The following is a 13,994-nucleotide window of genomic DNA, read 5'->3' on the forward strand; positions in this document are numbered from 1 at the left end:
TCCGGCTTAGGCGGACCTGTGGATCAAAACCAAGACTAAGTTACGTGTACGAAGTTATTACGTTATAACCACAGGAATACAGGATTACAAAAGGAACAGTGAACTCTGCTACTGTGTGCAAATGTCATTTACAGTATAAGCTAACAAAACATGCAGGCTGCTCCGTTTTATAACCGTCAGCGGCAGCCAGTGACACTCGCTCTCTTCTACCTTTTCTGGTAGCGTTTAACAGGCGATAAAGCAGGGGCCACTTACCAATGAATTTGTGTTGTGCCATGGTTGAAATTCTCCCAGAAAGAACTACACATGCAGCTCTCACCAATCCCATAATGCCGCAATACCGTAATAACTGTAACAGACCGGATCACTGTTACTGAAAAAGATTTTCGGCTACTCTTCTCATCTTATCCAAACATTTTAGACAATATCGAAAACATTTCGACGTATGAAGATAATTTACACTTGTATAACTTACACTTAATGCGTGACCAAAAAGAAATGTAATATATTCGTGCTGCTTTTTTTTTAATATTTACGGGTTTAGCTTCGAGGTGCCACAAAATCCCAGAATCCTTCGCGCTGCTCGGCGAGAAGGTGACAGGGGACGGCTAACATGGCCTCTGCCTATCTCACCCACCAGCAGAAAGTGCTGCGGCTTTACAAGAAGTCCTTGAGACACCTCGAGTCGTGGTGCATATTTAGGTAAGAAGGGCTTCTTAGTTAGTGTAGGACTGTGGAAAAATATAGATTATCGGTGTTTTACATGCAGTAAGTTCACTGTCCTGCTAAGCTAACAGCGAAGCTAGCCGCTGCTAAGCCAGGTCACTCATTCCTCAAGTCTGACAGTTACACCTCCAAAGTGTTATCTTTGTTTCTCCACTTGTCATTCAGATGGGAATGTGCGTAAGAAATCGCGAAGTTGCAATAGTTTCATTTTAATCTTTTTGAGCAGGAGTCAGTATATGTTACTTGTATTTACATGGCGCCAGCTAGCGTCAAAAGCGGCTAATAATAAAGTTCTAGCTGAGCTCCCACTTGGCTCAGCTGCAGACAGGTTATTAAACACATTACTCTACTTAATCATCAGAGGCACTAGTCTAAACTTTATGTGGAAAATACTCCAAAGTTAGTTGTCATGATGTTTAATATTTAGGATAACTAGTATTCATTCAGTCACTCGGATGTAGCGTTATTTGTGTCAGTTCTGGTCCATGTGAATAAATGAAAGGCTTTCATTGGTGAAAGATCAATACATACAGTTAGGTCAGTAAGATTTTGAACATTTATCCATCCATCCGTCATCTTCTATTTATATGGAGTTAGGTTGTGGTGTCAGCAGGCTAAGTATTCCAGATATCCTTCCCCACACCTATATTTTCCAGTACCTCCTGAGGTGTTCCTAGATCACATGAGATCTCCAACGAGTTCTGAGTCCACCCCAGGGTTTCTTTCTGGTTTATCAGGAAGCATCCTAACATGATGCCCAAGCAACTTTGACCATCTCCTTTTACCACACGGGAGCAGCGTCTCTGCTCCAAAATCTGTTATGCTGAGCTCAGACACTGTATGGAGGAAACTAGTTTCAGCCTCATGCATTTGAGAGCATACCTTGTCTGTCAGATTTCATTAACATCGGTGAGGTCTGGGCTCAGACTGGTAAATTGAAAAGTTGTCCTTTCTGCTCTCTTTACCATCCCAGCCTCATACAACACACACATTACTGCTGACGCCACACCAATCCATTGGTCAAACTCGTGCTCCACATTACAGATTTAATATTACACTAGTAGTCAGCCAGTATTTAAATTATTATTAGAGTTTTGTGCTTGTTTCGAAATATAACCTGCCTGCAGGAGCTTCACATTATGAAAAGAGATGAACAGAAGAATCAGTATCAGGGTTTTAATGTTACCCACCAGGTTACCCACGTCAGCATAGAGTCTTTCTAATGAGGATTGAAGGCTGCTCTTTTACGTTGAGATGTTATTTATGTTGATTGCAAGAACAATAATATATATTTTCATTTTAGAAAAAGTAAAGAGAAAATTGTTCATTTTCCTTCTTTAGAGTTTGTTTTTAAGATGTTTTGCACTGATGATATTAAGTTTTAAGAAAAGTCTTATTGTCTATTTTTATAGATAAAATTCATATGTAATGTTTCTGTTAGTATAAAATATACACATGCTTATATTTTAACACTTTTTTTCTCTTGATGTCATGTAGTTGCTTCAAACATGTTGGTGGTCTCTCTTGAGGTCTGACTGTTGTTTTGTCATTATAGAGACAAGTACCGTTTCTATGCCTGCTTACTGCGGGCTCGCTTTGATGAAAACAAGACTGAGAAGGACATGGTGAAGGCCACCATGATGCTAAAGGCAGGAGAGGAGGAATTCTGGACCAACCAACATCCTCAGCCCTACATCTTCCCCGACTCTCCTGGGGGGACCTCATATGAGAGATACGAGTGCTACAAGGTAAAACAGAGCAACCATGACATTATTTCGTACTGCATCTAACTTTCTTTTTTCTGGACCCAACTTCTGGTCTGTTTGAACTAACTGGGAACAATTACAGGAAAACATTTGATGTTAGAAACTTGAAGTGAAAACGCTGGCTGTCCTAATGTTGGATAGAGACGTGTCTGTGAGCTCTGCTTTGTCTCTGTAGGTCCCAGAGTGGGTGCTGGACCACTGGCACCCCTCGGAGAAGGCCATGTATCCTGATTATTTCTCCAAGAGAGAGCAGTGGAAGAAACTGAGGATGCAGAGCTGGGAGAAAGAGGTGGGCAGCAAACATTTACATGCCAGCATTACTTTTGACCTCCTTGTTTAACCTGGTCTCCTTTGCCAATGACAAGAAAGGTGCTACTCCTTGTTTACTGTTCCATATAGCTCAGCTTTTAGACTCCTCTTGGTTTTCTACTCTTGGATTCGTATGACGTCATTGAGAGCAGATAATCCTAGACTTGGTCACAGCTTAACGAGAGCTGAGTTGATTGGTTAACTAGGTTAATTGGTGATTTTAAATTGGCTGTAGGTGTGAATATGAGTCTGTCTCTCTGTGTTAGCCCTGTGATAGGCTTGTCTCTCACCCTATGACATCTGGGATAAGTTCCAGCCCCTCTACAAACCTGATTGGATAAATGGTTAAGAAACTTGATGGCTGGAGATAAATGGCTTGTTTTAGACAGGATGATCTAAGGCCTGTATAAGATAAATAGGAATTATTTTGAACTGTAAGTCATGCAAAGCTATACAAGCAGAGCCCAATGCTGAGAACATGGAGCTGGAACTGAATGTAAGGGTCCCTGTTGATGACCAACTCCAGTAGGTGGCACCAGAGTGCTTTTGTTGGACTGGAAACTTCAGGTCACCATTTCCTTCCTTTTACTTCCAGGTTGCCCAGCTAGAGGCTGAGACCCCTGCTGTTGGACCGAAGTCCGAAGCTCTCCCTCCTGCCCGCAAAGAGGGCGACCTCCCCCCTCTGTGGTGGCAGTTCGTCACCCGTCCCAGGGAGCGCCCCACATAAAGGATCTTTTTCACGTGGGCCTGCTCAATCCTGCAACCTGAAGAAAATCTCACAACAACAGCATGAAGACAGGCTGACCCGTCATTACCATCTGTCTGTACAGAGTCGTTTCTAAAGGAGTTCACCGGTGCAGGTTGCATTAATTAAGAAAAACAGCCTTTGTGAATTCAGAGTGACTAAGAAGTCCTGTAGATGTACCAGTTAATTCCTGTTCTAATAAATATGTGTATTAAAACTGACTGTGTGTTTTACTGCAGCTGAAACGTTTTGGTTTGTCAGACGTTTATTAGGTGTACCTGAAGGTCTGATCGACCAGATCATTTTACATGTTTCAGGAGTAAACAAAGTGACAGTCAGAGCAGTGCCTTAATAAATGTTACTTAACATTTAATTTAACGAAATATAAAAGGCTCACAGTTCGCTTTTACATGTTGAGACAAGCAGAGTTTTTGTAGATCATTAAAGCGTTGAAAGGCATTCTAGTCGTTATCGGGAGAGTATGACCTTAAATGTCATTAATGTTTAAAACACCAAACTGAACCCTAAGCTGTTCTCAAACTCTGAGAGTGACCGCACTGTCACTTAAAATGATTGCCCACAAATCTGTGGTGTTACCGTTGATGGCCACAGACACGTGTCCTTGGTTCTTGTTAAACTGGCCTAGAGAAAAAATTCCCGAAGCTGTAGGAACCCTGTGAACACGCTCATTAACATGTGCTATTTAATTTGCTTGATAACAGAAATGGTAGTTTGTGGACCTGTGGGTTACTGATGTTAGCTGTGAAATCAAGTGTCACCAGTTGGTTTCTGTACCAGCTGCTGCTCATGTTTCAGGAAATCTTCATCCTTTAAATTCCTCCAAACCAACAACGTGGAGCTTTCACTACTTTCTGAGTTGACTGTGCGTCTCAGGTTCAAGTCCAGTGGTGTGTCAGTTTGAATTCAAAGTGATTTCAGGGCACTTGGTGTGGTTAAGAAAATCTTTAAGCAAGCATTTTATGACTGAGAAATCCCTGCAAACAGCTAAAAAATAATCAGTTTTATTCATCATTTATGTTTAAAAAAAAGCAAAAAGTTATACAGAAGGAAATGATGCATTTTTGGGGGAATATTTCCAGTACATAATTGATCCTGGTACAGTTACTTCTGGAAGCTCTTAGTTGCTCAGCTCAAGTGCTGCTCATTGGGCAGTTATTTGTGCAGTTAGTTTGGAAGAAATATCTGAATCAGCTTACATTTCAGTGGCCGATGACTTTTAAAACAGCCTGTGCAGAATCACCAGTCACTTTCTAGAAAAATGTTTTCAAAAATCATCTTTGCTGCTGCAGAATCCTTCAGTGTCATTGAGAGTGTTTCTATGGCGACAGGCGTGGCCTGAAGTTATGTGGTCGTGCCATCATGGTGACCGCCTTCAGAGAGTAGAAGTCTGAATCCTTCCAGGAGAACCAAACAATGCCATCTGGCCCCAGCAAGTTCTGAGCTTTCAGAGAGTAGTGCCCCCCCTGATGGAGACACGTGGAAGCATCAGTCTAATTTCACCATCAAACCATTGTTTCTTTTATTTCATACAAATTTACTGTTATTCTCACAATTTCTGGCAGAAAAACAACTTTGTAAGACTAGAACTTACCTTGTAGTAGACACCGTTGAGGTTAGCATAGAAACACTGGTGGAACCACCAGCCAGCGTGGCTGATCTCAGCACAGATGTTGCCCGTGTCTGGTGTGCTGAAACCCTGCAGGTCATGATACCAGCCGAACGAATCCTCCGCTGTCCCGCTGAAACCGGACACATGCAGGCGGTACTGGTTGTCCTCATCCTCGATTCTGCAGCGAGAGGAAAATGATCAAATCAAAACTATTCAAGGTTGGCTGATGATTTACTCCTGTTGTACTGTGCCAAACAGCTACTACTGTTTATAATAAGGTAGATGAAAGCCACAAGGTGGAAACGTTAGTGCCTTTTCAGTTTTTATTGCATGTGACAGTTTTCGTTAAATGCAGCTCTGAATATAGTCTGTAAATCTGAATATAGTTCTGGGTCTGCAAAGAGAAGCCAGTGCGGACGTACACCTTCATTCTTTAACCAGCAGGGGGCAGTCTCTTCTGGCAGCACAAAGGTGTCTGGGTGTGTAGAAATCTATAACAGAACAAATCTACCATGCACTTTCAGTTTGAGGTTTTATGTATTGTTTAATCTTCTTTCAGCTGCTCTCTTTAGGGGTAACCACAGCAGACTACCTGCCTCCATCTCACCCTGTCCCCAGTATCCTCCAACACTACACTCATGCATCTCCTCTGTGCGCTTCTCCTTTCCTCCTGCCTGGCAGCTCCATATTCAACATCCAGTATATCCTCTATTCCTCCTCTGCACAGGCTCAAACCGTCTCAGTCTCACCACTCCAAGCTTTTTCTCCAACCCTTCAGCATGACCTGTCCTTCTGATGAACTTATTTCTAATCCCGTCCATCCAAGTCACTCCCAGTGAAAATCTTAAGATCTTCATATCTCCTACGTCCAGCTCGGCCTCCTGCCTATTTGTTAGTGCCGCTGACTCCAAACCATAAATCATAAACCGCTCTTATTGAATACAGTAGGATCTTTTTTTTGTAAGTGATGCTCCTCGTTAGTGCCGAAAAGGAGTATAAGGCAGGTTTGCTTTAGGGCGAGCCTGCAGTGACATCAGCAAGTCCCTATTATTTGAGCATGGAGCATCCCTCAGTTTTTCAGTTTTCATCACTTCCTGTTTAAAAACAACAAGAGAGTGAAAATCAGACAGACTTCACCACAGGTCTTCATTAACCATCGTTAAGAGCATCTCTCTTACTGAGTAAGTAACTGTCCAGTTCCTGTGCATTTACCACCTTTCATTCTTCTATTGTGTCTGTTTACCTGAAAGCGTGGTACAGAGCATGTTTGTGGGCGTGGCTCCAGTCCTGCAGGTCAATGCGGAGGCTGTAGTGGCCCTGGTTAGACAGCCGGTGCAGGTGCTGGTTCCCCAGCCAGTGTTCACCTCGCGGCTCGCCAAAGCCATCACGGTACTCAGACCATCCACGGTTGAAGCTCACTGACCCATCACGGCGCCGCTGCAACACTGTCCAGCCTCCACCTAGTGCACACACACACACACACATAGAATTGTGTAAAGTGTGTGTAGTATCTGAGTGTTTCCATTACTGGCACTAGTATTGCAGGAACACACCAGCTGTCTCACCCTCGGTCTCCATGTCGCAGTAGACCGGCCGGGCGGTGCCTGGTGACAGGACAATGGTGTAAACACCAGAACGACGGACACCGTTGTGATACAGAGACGCACAGTCTGATGGACAGAAAGACAGGGGCTGTACATCTGAAGGGAGACGGACAAAGTTAAAATGTACTGTGAAACATCAAATATCCCACAATTCATCACTGCGTTTGCTGCTGGTGCACCTGGCGGCAGTGTGTCTCGCATGCCGAGCGGTGGCGCAGTCCTGATCACGTTGACCTTGCAGCACGTGTTGTGACTCATGTGGCGCGCGGTTGCCGACAGGTTTCGGAGCTGCACCTGCAGCTCGTACAGCAGCGCCGCGTGCACGTGGAGCAGCGTGTCGGCCTCGGCGTGACGGCGCTCCAGAGAACGCAACCGCTGGTGAAAGGTTGAGTTTAAGTTAACACTTTCTTCACCCTGAGCAGTGCAATGAGAGAAGATTCACCTTACTGTGTGGTCATAGTGAGGTTAGTCAAATAAATCCCTGACAAAAGCAAATAGAAAGTAAAAAGAAGCTGAGATGGAGGAAGCTAGTTACCTTTTAGTCAGACAACTTCAGCTTGCTTCATTTGTGTGTTATAAAAAGCCAACGTACCATCATTTTATTGTGAATGTTATTATAATGGGAACAACAGTAACTAAATATAGCCCTCTGCTTAATAAAAGTGGGGTCAGCTGATCTCTAAGATGAACAGTAACACAGTTTAAAGAGTAATTCCTCCTGTCAGCTGACCTCTGTCTTACCAGGTGTTCCACAGGGCTCGGTGCTCAGACCACTGCTGTTTAATATCTACATGTTTCCTTAGACAAAAAGTTAACCACTTCAGCTGCTACTGAGCTCTAGACTGAGGAGGAAGGTTTGGCGGAAACGTAAAGTCCAAATGCCTCTGTGACCGAACTCAAGGTTGAAACTTGGTTTTATAGGTACATAATATTATTTGTTCTAATTAATTATTTATTAGTTTTAGAAGCCTGCAAGGACCCATTGTGGGTTGGGCAGACTGAGAATAATGTAGGACCCCGGCCTGCAGCTAATCCTGTTAGCGTTCAGGGTTAATGAGGACTTAGTGAGTGTCAAGACAGAGAGATATAGCGAGATAAAGGAGAGCGTTGTATTTACCTGCATGAGTAATGTTCTCCACCCATTTAGATAAAAATCTTTTTTATTCCACTTTATTTAATTTATTTTCTTTTTGAAACTCCAAAGATTAAAACATGTGTTTCCTGTTTCACTTTGTTCACTTTAATCGTGCATATGTTGTTCTTCTCTGTGTTTGGAGGATTTATTTTTCTCTTTTCTTCAGCACTAATTATAAGTAATCACACTACTAGAGACTAACTGTACTTTTTTCACTCAAACTGATTTCTTGAATCAGGATTTATTTCTTTGCTTTGGAGATATGACATCACACTCTTTTTTAAGCCCACGTGTCTCAAAATACAAATCTGTTCTTTACAAAGTTCAACACGACATTTCATGAACGTGGAGTAGACAGCAGGAAGTCTACCTGCATCTCCAGGGCCTTGACTCGATGCCGGTGGTTCCTCAGCTCCTCCTGGAGTCCTGACATCGTCTCTTTCAGCTCTTCCAGCTGCTCCTTTCTGTTTTCGTTCTCATGGAGCCAATAGGAGACGTCGTCTGTACACCGGAACATGTCTGGGCAGCGTTTTTGAGAATTTCCTACAGGAGGAAGTGTTGCCGTCAGTCGGCATTGTCCGTTAGACATCAGCTGACTGCTGAACTCGCCGCACTCTGACGCTGATGAATTGCTGATAGTCTGGTTGAAGGTTTGGTTGGTGCTATCTTCAGCGCCAGTGTTGTCATTGCGTATCACCAGTGGGGCGTCAGGGGTCAGGTCGGTAAGCGTTTCCGTAAAGGAGGTAAGAGGATGCCAGTCAGCATCCTCATAGTGGTCCTTTCTCATATCTGGCTCGTCCCAGTTTGTCTCCATGCTCGTGTCCCGTATGTCCCTGTTTGTTTGGATATTCCTGTCCGGTGCATCAGCATCGGTTTCTGTGAGGGTGTTGGGGTGGGCATCATCATCATGGGTAACATCTGAGACCAGAAAGTCACCGTCGACAGGCCGGACGCACCAAACAATCAGTAAGAAATAAAATATTAATACTTCAACCCGCTTCATTCTGAACAAATGACTCCTCCTTCCTGGCTGTTCACTTGTATCCGAGACAAATTCAGTTTACTGGTAAAATCAGTTTCAGTTACTGAGTCAGGATCAGACTCTGACATCATCGCAGAAAGATGCGGTCCAGATTTCACCCAAACGTAGGCATTAGATCCAAAACTGTGGGAGATCTGAAAGAAAAAGTAAAATAAGGTTTATTGTGACCTTTAAACTCAGAGCCACACCAGCCAGGTCTCTGTGAATGTGCGAACCCGATCCAAAACAATGAATGTGGTTTAGAGTGGAGCCACTGTTTTGAACGGAATCAGTGCATAATCAAAAGCCATCCAGGAACAAATGAACTTCTTCACATCAGTCTTACAGCTCGTCTGTTAAGATTTCTGTTTTGTTGTGCCAAAATAACATTTCACAGGCATCTTAGATTAGATTAGATTAGATTAGATTAGATGAAACTTTATTTATCCCTCGGGTGGGTTCCTCCAGGAAATTCAGTTTCCAGTAGCACAGCACCGACAGAAGTTGCAGAATGTGAGCAGAAATATACCATATACACATATATAAATACAGAGTAATACAAAAGGATAAATAGAATAAATAGGAATAAGAATACAAGGGAATTGCACATTTCAACTATTGTGTGTCTATTGCACTGTTGGATATTTAAAAATCTCATAAATATTGCACAGTGAAAAAGGCACTACAGCTCAGTTGTTGCCGCCCTCTTTCCCCCCCTGTGTCCCCTCCCTCTCCCCTCCAGCGAGGAGTTAAAGTTTGATGGTGTGTGGGACAACGGAGAGAAGGCTTGGTGGATATTCAGAATTTAAAAAGGCTTTTTCCATCTAGATGACGATGCTTGTTTAATTTTGAATGTTTTACCTTCAGCAGGCCTCTTCCTGCAGCCTTTACACCTAAAACATGGGTGGACTTTGGCCTAAAAACATTCTCATATATCATTTAATGTACCAGGTATATGTAAGCACACGTCTTGGGGCAAGTTGAGAGTCTTGCCTTTTGCACACAACAACTACAATCTGACTTTTTGTTGTTATTCCCCAACACAAACAGAGCAGACATTAAATAGCCTCAATCTGCAAACTTTTTAATATAACCTATATAATGACCTCCTATAGGAATAGTGCAGATAATACACAAGTGGTCAAGTGGGCCTCATGTATGCAGTCTGTATGCTTCACCCAGGCTCCACCCTTTACCTAAACCAAGTACTTCTGTTAGCTGTTGTCAGCTAGATGAGAGAAATACTAAACTGAATTATGCAGCATAAGAAACAAGTTTAGCTTTATTTATAAAGTAGGAATTATAAAGATCAGAGACAAAAAACTTGTATTAGTGCTGCAGTGCCGAAGATGGTCAAACTGTAAACGAGGAGTAAAAGTTGATGAAAACTCATTAACATACTGCGCTGAACACTGAATCTTGTAGCTTTGACAATAAAACTGAATGAGTGCCGACTCTGAGTGTCTGTCCTCAACAGGTTTTTGCAGGGATTTTCTTAGATTTAAATCAGGTAAAACTAATCCTCCTAAGAAAACCTGATAAGTTTGAGATAATGTGTAATAAAAGTGTAACAGCAGTACACCAAACGATTAAACCTGCTGAGCTGACTACAGATCATTTTATATTTAAGATGAAAACCACTCTCCTACCTGCTGCCATGTCGCAGTGCTGAATTCAGCTGAATGGAAAAGTGTCAGGACAGCCAGGAAGCAGCATGTGTGTCTGTTTGTTCAGCACCGGGTATGACATCGTATCCTTATAATCCTCTAATGAGATTGGCAGCCAGTGGCCTGGAAAGTAATAGATTACATATAATGGGATTAGCGTAATGTGACAAGTTACAGTAATTGCATTACAGTAAACTAAAGAGGACTTTGTGTGTTTTAACTCTTTGCTTTAAGTGTATTAATTTTTTTGTGCTTTTACCAATCAGAACTTATTTTGTCCCCTATTCAGTATAAATCTTTGATTTTAGGTGAAGCTTTTTCAGCCACCGATAACGCAAACGTGACAAATATTATTGAGAAAATTTATAATTTAAAGAACTGATGTGTTTAAATATCAAATAAATCTGAAACCTTGTGGGATTTTGACCAACTGGAATTTTTTTGTACTCTGGGCGTGCTTCCTTCCAGCCTCAAAGTGATTCGTGTTTCCTCCTGCGACAGGACAAGGGATCTTTCAGTTGTTAAGCAAACATCACCACAGTATGGAGACACAAATGAGTTGCTGCTACAGGCTACAGACGGATGTAATGGTAACAGCAATCTGAAATACCTCTAAAACTCACTCAGCTGTCAGATTCAGCTGTGCTTCATTTTTAAATGTTAACATTATGATAAAACTACCTGATAATTTATAAGACTGTCTTTCTGCTAATGCTGTTACTGTGAATATTAATTCCAGATCTTCAAAGCTGTCCAATTTCGGTATATTTATTGTTTTTGTTGAGTGTCGTCTCTCTCTCTCTCACACACACACACACACACACACACACACACACACACACACACACACACACACACACAGAATATAACAACTGGAAGTTTCCGGCTTTTTTAATGCTGTCAATATCTTCAATTTGAGTCCAACTGACTACTTTTTCCATCAGACCATTAGCTCTTCGTTTTATCCCCAAGAATACTTGAGAGTTTTTAATGGACTGAATGTTCAAGGCTGTTTCCGCCTTTAATGGGTTTCTGTTTACCTCCACAAGCTGCTCCGTTTGTTCCATTAGAGAAACAGAAAGAACTGGAAAAAAGTACCGGTGTCACGATGCTCTCAAAACGGACTTTAGATTTATGTTTGACTTTCAGAGCTTTGATTTATGCTTAAATTGCTTTCAACACAAAAGTTATTTGAAATAATGTGACATGCTGCAAGTGATAAGATTAAAAACTCTGTTGTATTATGATAATACTGTGAGTAAGGGCTTATCACGGGAGAACAAAAGTTCCTTTGATGTTGATGCCTTAAGCAAACCATAAGCAAACACTTCAGAACAGGTGGTGTTGGTGTGTGGGTGGTGCTTCCTTTGCTTTCACTAACTGTTAATTGCTGCATAGAGATACAGAAACTACTTGGTTAGCACAGGAAGAGATGAGCAAAATAATGTATGAATTTTGATAAATGTGACGCTATTCCATCTGTCATGACAGCAGCTGAAGTGCTGAGTTAGAGTGCAGTATGGTGAGTAAAAACACAAAAAATGTATACATTTAATTAGTACCAACAGTTGCTTTTGCATGTTTAGTGTTGAGGTTTTTTCTTTTCTTTTTCTACCCCTCATCCACCCTGACATCCTCCCCACACTAAACGACTGGCTTTCCCTCTGGGATAATTCATGCAACCACTAGAGGGTGGTGTGATTTACAGTTTTTTCTGAATTGCCAAAACACTAAATCCCATTGTAAAAACTAATCTGTCAACTATGAAAACTCTTTCATCAAATCAGTCTCACAGTTGCCAAAATCTAAACACTATTCATCTGGTTAGGACACCATTTGCAAATCTGAATCTCCCATTTACCAAAACTCTAAACACATTCTCAAACACAAAACACATTTAGCAGTGTGGTGCACTTGTACCCAGAATGGTGCACACAGGCTACAGAAGTTAAACACAACTAACACTGTTTTCATCATTAACACACTACCACTCAAAATTGAAAACACATGTTGCAACCTCTTCTGCTTTTTGCTCGATTGAATACAGCTTCATCCACGGAGATGTATTCATGAGGCCTAACCATTGAGTCAAGCTCAAAGATTCTCTGTACACAACAAACTAACTTTAGTTCTGTAAATGAATAGTATGATGTATACATGTGCTATGCATACAAGTATACTTGTAACTAAATAGTATTTTGTTTAGAACTGAAAGACGGCCACATGAGGGTGGAAGAACACGCACGCGCTCACAACACCAGGAGACACTTATTGTGGATATGGTCCGTCTGAATAATGCAGTTCGACTGCATGAAATACAGCAGTGGATTACAGAAGACAACATACATGTTGAATCTAGCAAAAAGGAGAAGAAAAGGTTGCAATGTCATAGGTCAGCGTGCCATTATTGAACTGCCTGGTCAGCGTGGTGGAAACGTACCTATCTGTGCTGCCATCAGCAGCTATGGGGTTCTCCACAGTCTGTTACTGTTGGGCCGTACAACACCGAACTTCTAGCAGCATCCCTGGAGGGTCTACGGGATGCTTTGCTCGAGTAGAGAGATCGCGAGCAGGCAGAGCTTCCCTTATCATTTGGGACAACGTGAGCTTTCACCGAGGTCCAAGAATATGCAACTGGTTGCACAATGAGCATTTTATCAATCTGTTTCTTCCACCATACTCTCCCTTTTGAACCTATCAAGGAGTTTTTCTCAGCATGGAGATGGAAAGTATACGACGAAACCCTCACACAAAGGAAAATCTACTTCAAGCAATGAATGGGGCATGGTGAGATGAGAATCTTGCCAGAGCTGGATTGGGCATGCTAAAGGATGCTTTCCTTGCTGCATCGCAAGGCAGAATATAACATATGATGTGGATGAAGTCGTGTGGCCTGACCCAGCACAGAGATGCTGAGGCAGATGAAATTATCTGAATATGCTGTAAAAATATATATATTTTTATGTATATGTAACTTTTTTATTGCAGTTTTTTTTTGTTAAAATGTGAGTACAAGAATAAATGAATGAATAGATGATATATTATTTTCCAGCTATCCCACAGTGTTTTGTGTTTATTTCTGTTTGCACACTGGCTGGTTTTGTGTGGCTTTTGACAGTAGTGGTTGATTTTGAGAAAAGTTAAAGTAGTTTTGGGTCAAATGTTTGGTTTTGCAAGACAAGTTGAAGGTTTTGTGTGTGTAGCTTGAACTTTACAGTTTGTGTTTAGTGTTTTGGGACAAAGAGATGAGGTTTTAGGAAATGTGTTTTAGCAATTCAGAAAAACTGTAATGAAACATGCAACATTTCCTGGAATTAGTGATACCATCACTCACAATGCTAGAGGCTGTTTACACAAACAATTATTAATGATTTCAGTTTCTGTCGTTTAG

The 13,994-nt window shown here is 41.8% G+C and overlaps 2 protein-coding genes across 4 annotated transcripts; one reads left to right on the forward strand and one right to left on the reverse strand.

Annotated features, from left to right (window-relative positions):
• Nucleotides 1-546: 546 nt before the first annotated feature.
• ndufb9 (NADH:ubiquinone oxidoreductase subunit B9) lies at nt 547-3,767 on the forward strand. The gene is made up of 4 exons (XM_005944796.2): nt 547-702; nt 2,282-2,474; nt 2,668-2,781; nt 3,397-3,767. Exons 1-4 carry the CDS (start codon nt 614-616, stop codon nt 3,526-3,528), a joined length of 528 nt encoding a protein of 175 aa, XP_005944858.1. The 5' UTR covers nt 547-613; the 3' UTR covers nt 3,529-3,767.
• A 787-nt stretch (nt 3,768-4,554) lies between these two features.
• LOC102311957 (angiopoietin-related protein 7) lies at nt 4,555-10,726 on the reverse strand (the record flags this gene model as incomplete). 3 transcript variants are annotated; one of them, XM_014340906.2, is given in 7 exon segments in its annotated part: nt 4,555-5,030; nt 5,159-5,354; nt 6,420-6,636; nt 6,730-6,876; nt 6,960-7,155; nt 8,286-9,091; nt 10,586-10,726. In XM_014340906.2, coding segments are annotated over 6 exon segments (1,536 nt in total). In that variant the 3' UTR covers nt 4,555-4,883.
• Nucleotides 10,727-13,994: the final 3,268 nt, after the last annotated feature.

This window comes from Haplochromis burtoni, unplaced genomic scaffold (genome assembly GCF_018398535.1).
Source record: "Haplochromis burtoni strain Fernald_Lab_line unplaced genomic scaffold, NCSU_Asbu1 Contig_402, whole genome shotgun sequence".
In the NCBI taxonomy this organism is placed as follows: Eukaryota; Metazoa; Chordata; class Actinopteri; order Cichliformes; family Cichlidae; genus Haplochromis; species Haplochromis burtoni.

What these genes read in the sequence shown, in the direction of transcription:
- ndufb9 (XM_005944796.2), top strand. Translation starts at nt 614, where the DNA reads ATGGCCTCTGCCTATCTCACCCACCAGCAGAAAGTGCTGCGGCTTTAC. An exon ending in AGAGATACGAGTGCTACAAG is followed by an intron (nt 2,475 to 2,667) that starts GTAAAACAGAGC and finishes TTGTCTCTGTAG; the next exon opens with GTCCCAGAGTGGGTGCTGGA. An exon ending in TGCAGAGCTGGGAGAAAGAG is followed by an intron (nt 2,782 to 3,396) that starts GTGGGCAGCAAA and finishes TTTTACTTCCAG; the next exon opens with GTTGCCCAGCTAGAGGCTGA.